This window comes from Bombina bombina, chromosome 2, assembly GCF_027579735.1.
Source record: "Bombina bombina isolate aBomBom1 chromosome 2, aBomBom1.pri, whole genome shotgun sequence".
Classification (NCBI taxonomy): domain Eukaryota; kingdom Metazoa; phylum Chordata; class Amphibia; order Anura; family Bombinatoridae; genus Bombina; species Bombina bombina.
This window is the reverse complement of record NC_069500.1, coordinates 36,662,083-36,674,292: the sequence shown is the minus strand read 5'-3', so window position 1 is coordinate 36,674,292 and position 12,210 is coordinate 36,662,083. Positions and strand designations below refer to the sequence as shown.

Here is a 12,210-nt window from a genome sequence, read left to right as displayed (position 1 = left end):
AAGAACAACCAAACTAATATAAGCTTAAAGTTTAGTCTTGGAACTCAATCATGAAGCCCAGAGTAACAGTTAAGAATTGAATCCAATTATAAACCAAATAATTGATTATCTTAGAAAAAAAAAGAAATATGGATTTTTTAGAAATCACAAAATTCTTCTAGCTAAAACAGCTAAAGACATAGAATAAACCTCATTTGCAAAAATATTCAATAAAATGAAGACACAAATGAAAAATATTAACATGATAACCCAGTTAAAGGACCAGTCAACACACTGGACTTACATAATCAACAAAAGCAAAACAACAAGACAAATGCAACAGCACTTAGTCTAGTAGATTTTGTCCTTAACAATGCTAAAATAAATCATAATCTGATGCTTGATTTTAAAGTAAACAGAAAAAATTAAGCAATTGCAACATCATTCAAATAAATCACAGGTCCAAGAAAAGTACCTGAAAATAAATAATTTTCCTTAAATAAGACACAACCATCTAAAGGAAAAATAAATACTATTTTGCTATAGAAACAATAGCATAATTAGCAGAAGTAGAGATAGCCCCATTAAATTGGAGAACCTTCAAAATTGAAATGAACTGCCGGCAAAGAATATAGTTTAAAACCTTTAAAGGAGGAATAAAAGAAAATTCTCAGCCTATTCCGTTCCCTAGTATGAAGAACTGGAAAAAAACCTCTGAAAATACAGAAGAATAAATAAGCAGAAATAAAATGTTAGTTAGTCTTGAAAGAACAACAAACAACAAAGAACAACAAAGAACAAATGTACTTTAATAAAAAAATAAAAAAGTGGATTTGTTAGTGTCAATATCTGATGAAGAAAATTCTGAATGAGAAAAAACATCATCAGAGAAGGATAAATCATTATGTTGTTGGTCATTTGAAACTTCAATAATTAAAAAAGAAGTTTGAAAAAGACCTAAAAATTTTATTAGAAGGCACGATGTCAGACAAAGCCTTTAAAATAGAATCAGAAAAATATTCTTATAAATCTTCTAAGTAATTCTTGTACATAAGATGTAAAAAGAATAGCAAATATATAAAGCATAAATACTAACGGATTCTGCATGTAAAAGTTTATCATGATAACTTATTACAAACCATAGCTAAAGAAAAACATTCATAACATTTTAAAATAAATGAACTTAGCTTTGGTAGGACTGAACTCAGTCAACAGGAATCCCTTAGAACGTTTTTGAAACAGGAACAGTGAAATCTTGAAATATGTTATAGAAAAAAACAATATTTAAAGCAAAATTATCAAATTCCTTAAATGACAGTTTCAGGAATGGGAAAAGAATGAAAAATAATAAGCTTCTAAAAACCAGAAGCAATAAAAAAGTGAGGTTTAAATAATGTGAGGAAAAAATGGAACAAATACGCCCACATTTTTTGGCGCCAAATATGACGCCCACATTATTGGCGCTAAATACAATGCCCATATTTTTGGCGCCAAGTATGACGCCACATCCTCTGATGCCGAAACCGACGCCCACATTTTTTGGCGGGAAAAAAATGTCTGAATACACATGCGTCACAAAATGAAGTTACAAAAAACAACTTCCGGCATCAACTACGGCGCCGGAAATGACAAAAAAAATTTGCGCCAAAATGTCCGCGCCAAGAATGACGCAATAAAAAGAAACATTTTCTGCCCCCGCGAGCCTAACAGCACTCAGGGAAAATGGTCAATTGAAAATTTTCAAGGTAATGAAAAATAAATTGAATTAAAATGCATTATCCCAAATAATGAAACTGACAGTCTGAATTATAAAGGAATACTGATTATCCTGAATCATGGCAAATATAAGTTTAAAGACATATATTTAGAACTTTACATAGAAAGTGCCCAACCATAGCTTAGAGTGTCACAAAAAATAAGATTTTACTTACCCCAGGACACTAATCTACATATAGTAGATAACCAAACCAGTACTGAAACGAGAATCAGTAGTGGTAATGGTATATAAGAGTATATCGTCGATCTGAAAAGGGAGGTAAGAGATGAATCTCTACGACCGATAACAGAGAACCTATGAAATAGATCCCGTAGAAGGAGACCATGGTATTCAAATAGGCAATACTCTCTCCACATCCCTCTGACATTCACTGCCGGGCTCCAGCATGCTGCGAAGCGCATATCAACGAAGAATCTAGCACAAACTTACTTCACCACCTCCACGGGAGGCAAAGTTTGTAAAACTGAATTGTGGGTGTGGTGAGGGGTGTATTTATAGGCATTTTGAGGTTTGGGAAACTTTGCCCCTCCTGGTAGGAATGTATATCCCATACGTCACTAGCTCATGGACTCTTGCTAATTACATGAAAGAAAAGGAGACCCCATACTGAGACTACAGAAATGGCATGACACCAGAATCCAACCCGTCACATAACATCCTGCACACAAGGCAGGGAGGACACCCTGAACAGAGGAAGAGAAGGACCTCCAGGGCACCAGGCGGATACTGTGGTATGCCCAGTCTTTCCCCAAAAGAAGGGGAAATACCAACATAACCGCTCACCCGCCCACAGGCATGGTGCGTAAAATGGTAGACAGACGTCAAAAGAACAATACCAATTGACAGAAACCATCCGGCCACTACAGCCGGCCCAGAAGAATTCAAATTCTCCGTTAAAAAAAGAAAATCCCGCCAAAGAGACAAGAGGACATTCGGGAACCGGAAAACTGGGCCGTCTAGATCCATCTAAGAGATCAGGACACAGAAAAACCCATAAACGTCCAGTCAAAGACAAGGATCAGGGCCAAAAAAATGGACACCCGGAGCCGGCATCAAACTAATAACCCCTGCGGAACCCATGGGTTACCCCATCCGGAGAAGACCTTGCACAATAGGTGATGCAATCACAGCCGCATCCAAGGGACCTTGGACACTGAAGGCTCATGTAAGTTTTCCAGAGACAGGAAGCTTGACCCCTAAATGCTCGAGGGACAGTAAGTCTAAAAACTAAGGAAAACTTACAAGAAAACAGCGCTCAGAACCTAGAAATCTAGATCAAGAAGATTAATAGTCTCCAAAAATCCTCTCAGCATCAATATCCCAGAAACCCCTACAGCTCAAGGAAATTACGAATGAACGAGAATTCCAAGTAGTAACCATGCCCGACCCTGCGTTTCTCCCGAGATCAGACAAGATCAGGCGCATTCAGGGTGGAGAGGCCGCAGGCAACCTAAACGCCTAGCAGGGGCAAACGCAGGGAAAAGAGACGACACAATCTCCAGAGCTCCAAAAATATGGAAGCAGCTGAGATATCGTAGGGGGAAACAAAGGGCTAAAACAGGAGCTTCCAGAAAACAGATGACCAGAAACCCATCCCAATAAAGGGGAAAAAGCGGCACAGTAACTTCGACCCCATAAGGAAGAGGTATAGTCGCCAAGGATTCACAACAGACAATCTAAGATAAAGAATACCAAAATAGGCGACGAGAATCGCCACCTAACCTGGAATGGACACACTAACAGGACCAGCCAATCAGAGGCTCAATTCTTCCAAAGCTCAGGACTAGAATAAGATACCCCAAAAAATGAAAAATTGAGATGACAGTTTCCAGTTAAAAACATCCTGATGCTTGTCCCTAGGCTGCCTATATAACAAACATAAGCCTATGCTTTTAACAAGTGCCCAAAGAAAGCTGTGCCTAATAGATAAATACACACTTACCTTCATTTTTTTGTAGACACGTCTACTATAAGCAAACAGGCAACCAGTACTGAAAAACCTATCAGCAGAGGTAGAAGATAGGAGTATGTAGATCTGTAAAGGGAGGCAGAATGAGACTTACTGCGACTGAATTTACAGAGGGCCTTAAAAAGACTACCAGAGGTTTACATCATGCTGTGTAAAGGCAGAACTCCCCAAACATCCCTCTGACAATCATTGTAACTCTGAGAGGAAAACGGACTTCAATATAATCTAAAGCCCATATCTTAAGCACATCATACTTTGAACCACCTCCAAAGGAGGCAAAGTTTAAACTGGGATATGAGTGAGGTGGGTGGGGTATTTATAGGCTTTGAGGTTTGGGAAACTTTGCCTCCTCCTGGAGGAATGTATATCCCATGTGTAACAAATCCTGGACTCTTGCTACCTATATGAAAGAAAAAAAGAATACAGCACAAGCATTTTTATGATCTAAATTAATTTAATGAACAGATAAATCCGCTATCTTACTTTTGTGTAGGGAACAGTTATAAATAAACAGTACAACACAAAAAGGACTTTCAGAAACTATTGCTTGCACTACTTTATGACATTCACAACAGGATGACAATTTTATTCAACTGAAAGCAAAGTGGAAATATGTCCAATATGTCAAAACAAGTGCCTGGAGCAGAACAATTAACTGTTTTAATTAGTAAGATCACAAAATCACTGGCATAGCTAGATTTCTTTATTAAAAAAAAGCATTAAAGATCAGCTACCAGTCTCCAATAATCTAAAAATGTGTGGTCTCTGGCACTATCTAGCACTCATTACAGCCTATATGTCCAAAAAGCACTCCCCAGTCCCACAGGCCATACAGAATGCTCCATCAAGAACTGCAACCAGGAAGAGGCCACTTGTGATTTATGTAATAAGGCTATTACAACACCTACACTAGATACGTCAAAAGTATCCACACAGTAAGCTCAGAGCTCCTCTTTTGTATGGCAGCACACATGTATCTTAAAGGGCCACTGTAAGTAAATATTTTCTATGCCTGTTACTAACTAACTACCCCAAATACGCTTTTTATCAATAGCATTTCATTAACATATCTCTACCGTATATCAGAAATCTTGTCTGCAAATTGAATGTTTTCCAAACCCACTCCGTGGGTATCCTTTGCTCTGTACCAATCCACTTACAATACCTAGGTTTCAAAATGGGGCTTTAAACACAAAGTTATTGGTTTAAGTATTTTGAACACGCAGTGCTGAAAATAGTGGGCAGGATAACGTGACAAATATATAACTTTTAGAACGTTATGAAACTTCGTTTTGGAGAAAATATAGGTCAGTAGGTTTTAATTAATGTTTATTAACTTTAATATGTTAGTTGTTTAGCTTAAAAATTATAACAGAAAGTAATCCTTTAAGCATAACAAACAGAGAGAAGATAGATTTCCATCAGTTACTCATCCTTCTGATCAGTAACAGGAAATGCACAATCAAGACAGCAACAGCAAAAGGTTCCAGATAGGGTTCTTTAAAAAGTTCCCAAAACATCAGATCATTCTCTGTGATCCAGGGTTACTGTTTCGCCTTCCCTACACTCTGCTATGCTTCAACTGAGGGGTTAAACTTTCACCTTGAAGGAAATAAAACCAGGACATGCCTTGTGTATGCTCTATATATCATCAGGGGTCCTAAATCTGCTGCAGAATACAGTTTATACATCCTCTAAACACCAGTTCCAACAAGTGCCAATAATGTTTATATATACAATAATATTATAGAACACTCTCCACACTCACTGTACCCTGTACTGCACCCTTTTTACCTTCCTTGTACTGCTCCCTTTTTATCTTCTCTGTACTGCACCCTTTTTACCTTCCCTGTACTGCACCCTTTTTACCTTCCCTGTACTGCACCCTTTTTACCTTCCCTGTACTGCACCCTTTTTACCTTCCTTGTACTGCTCCCTTTTTATCTTCTCTGTACTGCACCCTTTTTACCTTCCCTGTACTGCACCCTTTTTACCTTCCCTGTACTGCACCCTTTTTACCTTCCTTGTACTGCACCCTTTTTACCTTCTTTGTACTGCACCCTTTTTACCTTCCCTGTACTGCACCCTTTTTACCTTCCTTGTACTGCTCCCTTTTTATCTTCTCTGTACTGCACCCTTTTTACCTTCCCTGTACTGCACCCTTTTTACCTTCCCTGTACTGCACCCTTTTTACCTTCCCTTTACTGCACCCTTTTTACCTTCCTTGTACTGCATCCTTTTTACCTTCTCTGTACTGCACCCTTTTTACCTTCCCTGTACTGCACCCTTTTTACCTTCCCTGTACTGCACCCTTTTTACCTTCCCTGTACTGCACCCTTTTTATCTTCTCTGTACTGCACCCTTTTTACCTTCTCTGTTCTCCACCCTTTTTACCTTCTCTGTACTGCACCCTTTTTACCTTCTCTGTACTGCACCCTTTTTACCTTCTCTGTACTGCACCCTTTTTACCTTCCCTGTACTGCACCCTTTTTACCTTCCCTGTACTGCACCCTTTTTACCTTCTCTGTACTGCACCCTTTTTACCTTCTCTGTAATGCATCCTTTTTACCTTCCCTGTACTGGACCCTTTTTACCTTCTCTGTACTGCACCCTTTTTACCTTCTCTGTACTGCACCCTTTTTACCTTCTCTGTACTGCACCCTTTTTACCTTCTCTGTACTGCACCCTTTTTACCTTCTCTGTACTGCACCCTTTTTACCTTCTCTGTACTGCTCCCTTTTTACCTTCTCTGTACTGCACCCTTTTTACCTTCTCTGTACTGCACCCTTTTTACCTTCTCTGTACTGCACCCTTTTTACCTTCCCTGTACTGCTCCCTTTTTACGTTTTACATCTCTCACCAATCCTTTTTACTACTGCACCCCTCAATCTGTTCTCTTTCATCTCTCTCACCTATTTTATTTTGTTCCCTATCACTTCTCGCACTATCATGGATATTTCTATTTTAACATCTATTTTAACACTCATGTATCCATCTCCCCCTCTTAAAAAAGACATAAGACCAAGTTAAAGCAGAATAGATACCATGTTAACTATCAAGAATAGAACGCATTCAAGTGTACAGCTCACTAAACTTATAACCTTTTAAATACACAAATTATATAGATAGAACTGTGCAATTTACTTACAAGTGAAATTTTTCCTCCCACACTGGGTTCAGGTTCCCATAGATTGTCTTTGTTCTTTTTTTCGTCTTTCCAACCTGTACAGTGACGTAGGGGTCACTAGATCCCGTTTTGTCCTTGGCTTGCAGGCCCTGGGCGCACAGCACTGAACAGAAAGCAGAGATAAAGAATAATTCAGATTCATGTGTATTCAGCCGTCATTATATTTCATTGTTACTATTGTTTCACTGATCATGCATGAGAGAGAATTTTTAGATTGAATTTACATAAAAGATAACATTTCAGATGTCTTTTGGTTATTGAATACTTAGTGTAAGATGTTATCAGCTATTTGTAAATATGTGCAAATATTTCCTTTAACAACCTCACCTGAAAACATAATTTTATCCTCAAACAAGGTAAAGAAAAAGGTCCTAAATATAAGAATTAGTAATACTGAAACATAATGTATTAGTAGCAGTGTTGCTTAAGAAAACAAATCTATGTATTGGGGAGGTTAACATATCTGAAATAAATAGGCAATTCTCACATAAATGGGGAGTGAGATAGGTTAAGGGCATTGTAGGGAGAAGAGGAGCTAAGCATAGATGGATGGCATTAAGACATTGGCTAGGTACGAGAAAAGGGTAACTCTATGGTAAAAGGAAAAACACAGATGGAAATAAAGAGCACTGAGGCAATAAGCAAAAATGAAAGTGGGAAGAAAAGTAATGAAGAGAAAGCAAGACTTAGGAGAGTGGACTAATTACGCTTCTGGATCTATTGTTTTATGCAAAGATCCTTGTTTTTATGCAGAAGCATCACTAGGAGGGTGCGGACCGCACCCGGGTGACGCCCTTAGGGGGGGTGACACCACCAGGCAGGAACTTATTGTACTCAAGTAATCCGCCTCCCACGATAGTGTCACCTCACTGCATAGTTGGCAACATAGGTGTGTACAAGGTGCACAGCAGCAGTACCGCAGATGCCCCCTGGCTGCCCAGCGTCACTGGCAAAATGAACACAGGCAAAGATGCTGACAGCCATGTGACACCTGCAGGTGGCGCACTACCGTACCTTTCTGGATCTTAAGGTTTTAGCCTAATAGAATCCTTCCTCCACATGCTATCCAGAAGGAGAAGTGGTATCTGTCTGGATTCACCAAAGTTAACATACAGATAGAAGGATGGAACTCTAACAGTGACTGAGTGATGGGAAGAGTGAACTTTTCAACTAATTTCTGTGATAAATCTGCATCTTTATGAGGTGACATTTGCGAGTGCCCTTTTTAAAGAATGGTTTTATACGGACTATGGGGCTTATTGGTGGAGGTGGCAGGGTGGCAGCATCCCACTCTTCAAAAATTAAAGCTGTGTTATTTGTTGCAAAAAAGATGTCCCCAGCACACCTGAAAAATGTATGAAAGTAGTTGTGTATCTCTGTGTAAATATGTTATGTTAGAATAGTTTTGATAGGTGATCTTAATGCATGTGTGGTTAACACCTACAGCTCAGCAGCTGTGTAGTGTTGTAGTGCTACTCATGTTACTGCAGATCTCCTTCATAGGAACTGCTTCATTCCCAAACTGAAATGCACAGGTTATGTCAACTTTTTACAAGGCTGTCAAAACTAGAAATCAGGTTTTGTTATGTTAAAAATGTGTATATTACAAGGGGAAATTATACAGGACAGGAAGAAAGCAAATATGCATAGTAAGTTAGGCTCAGAATTTGGCACTCAGAACGGGCTCCCAATTTGTAGGATTTAAAATTCTATTCTTTATGCTCATCTTTCTACTTTATATATACAATTTTCTCTAAGAGAAACCTAGGACCAATCAAACCCTGCCACCTGACCAAGTAGCTATCCATACCCTACCCCTGATCACATGGGCCCTACCCTACTCCCAGTCTAAGGTTGTAAAATTAAAATGTAGGGAGATAGGTACTTGAGTAAAGCCAACTGCATACAATATACTGAAGTTTGCTACATGCTGTGTAAAAGGTGCAGATCTTGAAGTTAATACAGGCAATTATTCATATGCAACACCTTGTAAAATACAGTATGTTGTGGCTATATAGCCCAAAACTTCTACTCTGCATGCAATTTGTTGGACTGGTAGGTTAAAGGGACATGCAACTATATAAATATATTATTTCATGCTTAAAACCCCCCAACAAGTTGGCATCATTCTCTTAGTATTCTTTGTTGAATAAGCATAAATGCACTACTGGGAGCTAGCTGAACACATCTGGTGAGCCAAGGAAAACAAAAAACAAATGTGTATAGCCATCAATCGCTTGCACCATTGGAGTTAAGAATTACGAGTACCATTAGTAAGAAAATTACTGGGGGGAGGGGGGGGAGGGAGGGTGAAACCATGAGTTACCGCACCAGGTAACACCAACCCTAGTGACGCCACTGTTTTTATTATATTGTAACATTGTTTACACATACTATATAATTTAATAAATATATCCCATTTCTATTGAATAACATTTTTAGGCACTGCCTACTGGTTTAATATTTTGACATAAGTCAATTTTACTGCAAATATAGCACTATGGCCACCATTTAGAGTAAGACAGCTTAAGTGACATTGGTTGCTTATTATTTATAATTAATGATGTTTATATTGTTGTCTTTATTAATAGCTCAGACTTTAAAGGGATGAATGCCCCCTGATAAAGATAAATACTCAGGAAAGTAATATAGTTCTAAATGTCACCTGGTTCAGCGCTGCGGAATCTGTTGGCGCTTTATAAATAAAGAATAATAATATGAGGTCATCCTTCTCTCATGCTGTGATCTATCTGTAGAGGGACGCTCATTCCGATGCCTGGTTATAGTTGTTGCTCGGTTGACTTTGTAACACACCCTCCTTTTGTGCAGTAAAACCTGTTATCCCATTAAGTTTGCTATTAACAATGACTTATTATTGTGTGAGACCTGATATCCTATAGTTTTATCCCTCCTGTATATTCTCTCACATTTGTCACATGAGCTTTTATAGTTCTATTTGGCCATAGAGTATATATGACCATTACCTTTTCCCTTATAATATAGTGTTTTTGAAATTTTATTTATATTTTCCTATAAATCTTTAATCACAATATCATGTAATTTGTAATACAAGGTTTCTTTCAATATGTAAAAATATATATATTAGAGTGTATTTGTAGCCAGCAACTTCTTACATATGCACAGTTGACTAAAGTTATGTTTTAAGGATTTGCCCAGAAAGGAAACTAAAAATCATTTATTTTCCACCAGAGACTTTAGACTCTTAATGATGAAGTATTTTCCTGTTTTTATGGGTTTCTTCCATCATCTGTAAAGCAAGTAATCACATGGTCCATGCTAAAAAAGTTTTTTTTAACTAGATCCATTTAATTTTGGAATAATAATCATCATTCAATATAAGCAACACTCTTTAACTGAGCCCTATAAAAAAAGAAGTCCTAAATAGTAGCAATATATCCCCCCAAACTATAACTCCCAACCATCTTTGTTCATTGTGCCCAGCAAGCAACAAACATAATAAATATTAAAAACATAATATAAAAAGGGGAAAAAAACAGACATCGATATATAGTTGTCCTCCATTTGTAACAGCCATCATTCTTCTGGGAAGGCTTTTCAAAAGAATTCTGAGTGTGTCTGTGGGAATTTGCACCCATTCAGTCAAAAGAGCATTTGTGAAGTCAGGTATTGATGTTGGAGAGAAGGTCTGGCACAAAATTGGTGTCCAAATTCATCTCAAAGGTGTTCAGTGGGTTTAAGGTCATGGCCTTGAACAAGCTTCTAAAATTCTAAAATTCCTTCACATCAAATCTGGTAAATCATCTCTTTATGGTCCTCACTTTTTGCACAGGGGCACAGTCATCCAGGAACAAAAAACAGAATTTATGCTTACCTGATAAATTACTTTCTCCAACGGTGTGTCCGGTCCACGGCGTCATCCTTACTTGTGGGATATTCTCTTCCCCAACAGGAAATGGCAAAGAGTCCCAGCAAAGCTGGTCACATGATCCCTCCTAGGCTCCGCCCACCCCAGTCATTCGACCGACGGACAGGAGGAAATATATATAGGAGAAACCATATGATACCGTGGTGACTGTAGTTAGAGAAAATAATTCATCAGACCTGATTAAAAAACCAGGGCGGGCCGTGGACCGGACACACCGTTGGAGAAAGTAATTTATCAGGTAAGCATAAATTCTGTTTTCTCCAACATTGGTGTGTCCGGTCCACGGCGTCATCCTTACTTGTGGGAACCAATACCAAAGCTTTAGGACACGGATGAAGGGAGGGAGCAAATCAGGTCACCTAAATGGAAGGCACCACGGCTTGCAAAACCTCTCTCCCAAAAATAGCCTCCGAAGAAGCAAAAGTATCAAATTTGTAAAATTTGGCAAAAGTGTGCAGTGAAGACCAAGTCGCTGCCTTACATATCTGGTCAACAGAAACCTCGTTCTTGAAGGCCCATGTGGAAGCCACAGCCCTAGTGGAGTGAGCTGTGATTCTTTCAGGAGGCTGCCGTCCGGCAGTCTCATAAGCCAATCGGATAATGCTTTTAAGCCAAAAGGAAAGAGAGGTAGAAGTCGCTTTTTGACCTCTCCTTTTACCAGAATAAACAACAAACAAGGAAGATGTTTGTCTGAAATCTTTAGTAGCCTCTAAATAGAATTTTAGAGCACGGACTATGTCCAAATTGTGTAACAAACGTTCCTTCTTTGAAACTGGATTCGGACACAAAGAAGGTACAACTATCTCCTGGTTAATATTTTTGTTGGAAACAACTTTCGGAAGAAAACCAGGCTTAGTACGCAAAACCACCTTATCTGCATGGAACACCAGATAGGGCGGAGAACACTGCAGAGCAGATAACTCTGAAACTCTTCTAGCAGAAGAAATTGCAACTAAAAACAAAACGTTCCAAGATAATAACTTAATATCTACGGAATGTAAGGGTTCAAACGGAACCCCTTGAAGAACTGAAAGAACTAGATTTAGACTCCAGGGAGGAGTCAAAGGTCTGTAAACAGGCTTGATCCTAACCAGAGCCTGAACAAATGCTTGAACATCTGGCACAGCTGCCAGTCTTTTGTGAAGTAAAACAGATAAAGCAGAGATCTGTCCCTTCAGAAAACTTGGAGATAATCCTTTCTCCAAACCTTCTTGTAGAAAGGATAGAATCTTAGGAATTTTTATCTTGTTCCATGGGAATCCTTTAGATTCACACCAACAGATATACTTTTTCCATATTTTATGGTAAATTTTTCTAGTTACAGGCTTTCTAGCCTGAATCAGAGTATCTATTACAGAATCTGAAAACCCACGCTTTGATAAAATCAAGCG

At 38.6% G+C, this 12,210-nt stretch overlaps 1 protein-coding gene across 1 annotated transcript in view; it reads right to left on the bottom strand.

Moving 5' to 3' along the window:
- UNC13B (unc-13 homolog B) overlaps nucleotides 1-12,210 on the bottom strand; it is a gene marked incomplete in the record, with an annotated part of 1,551,453 nt that overhangs the window by 561,373 nt on the left and 977,870 nt on the right. The window contains 1 exon segment of the mRNA XM_053701016.1: nucleotides 6,874-7,015. Coding sequence (XP_053556991.1) covers nucleotides 6,874-7,015 — 142 coding nt within the window.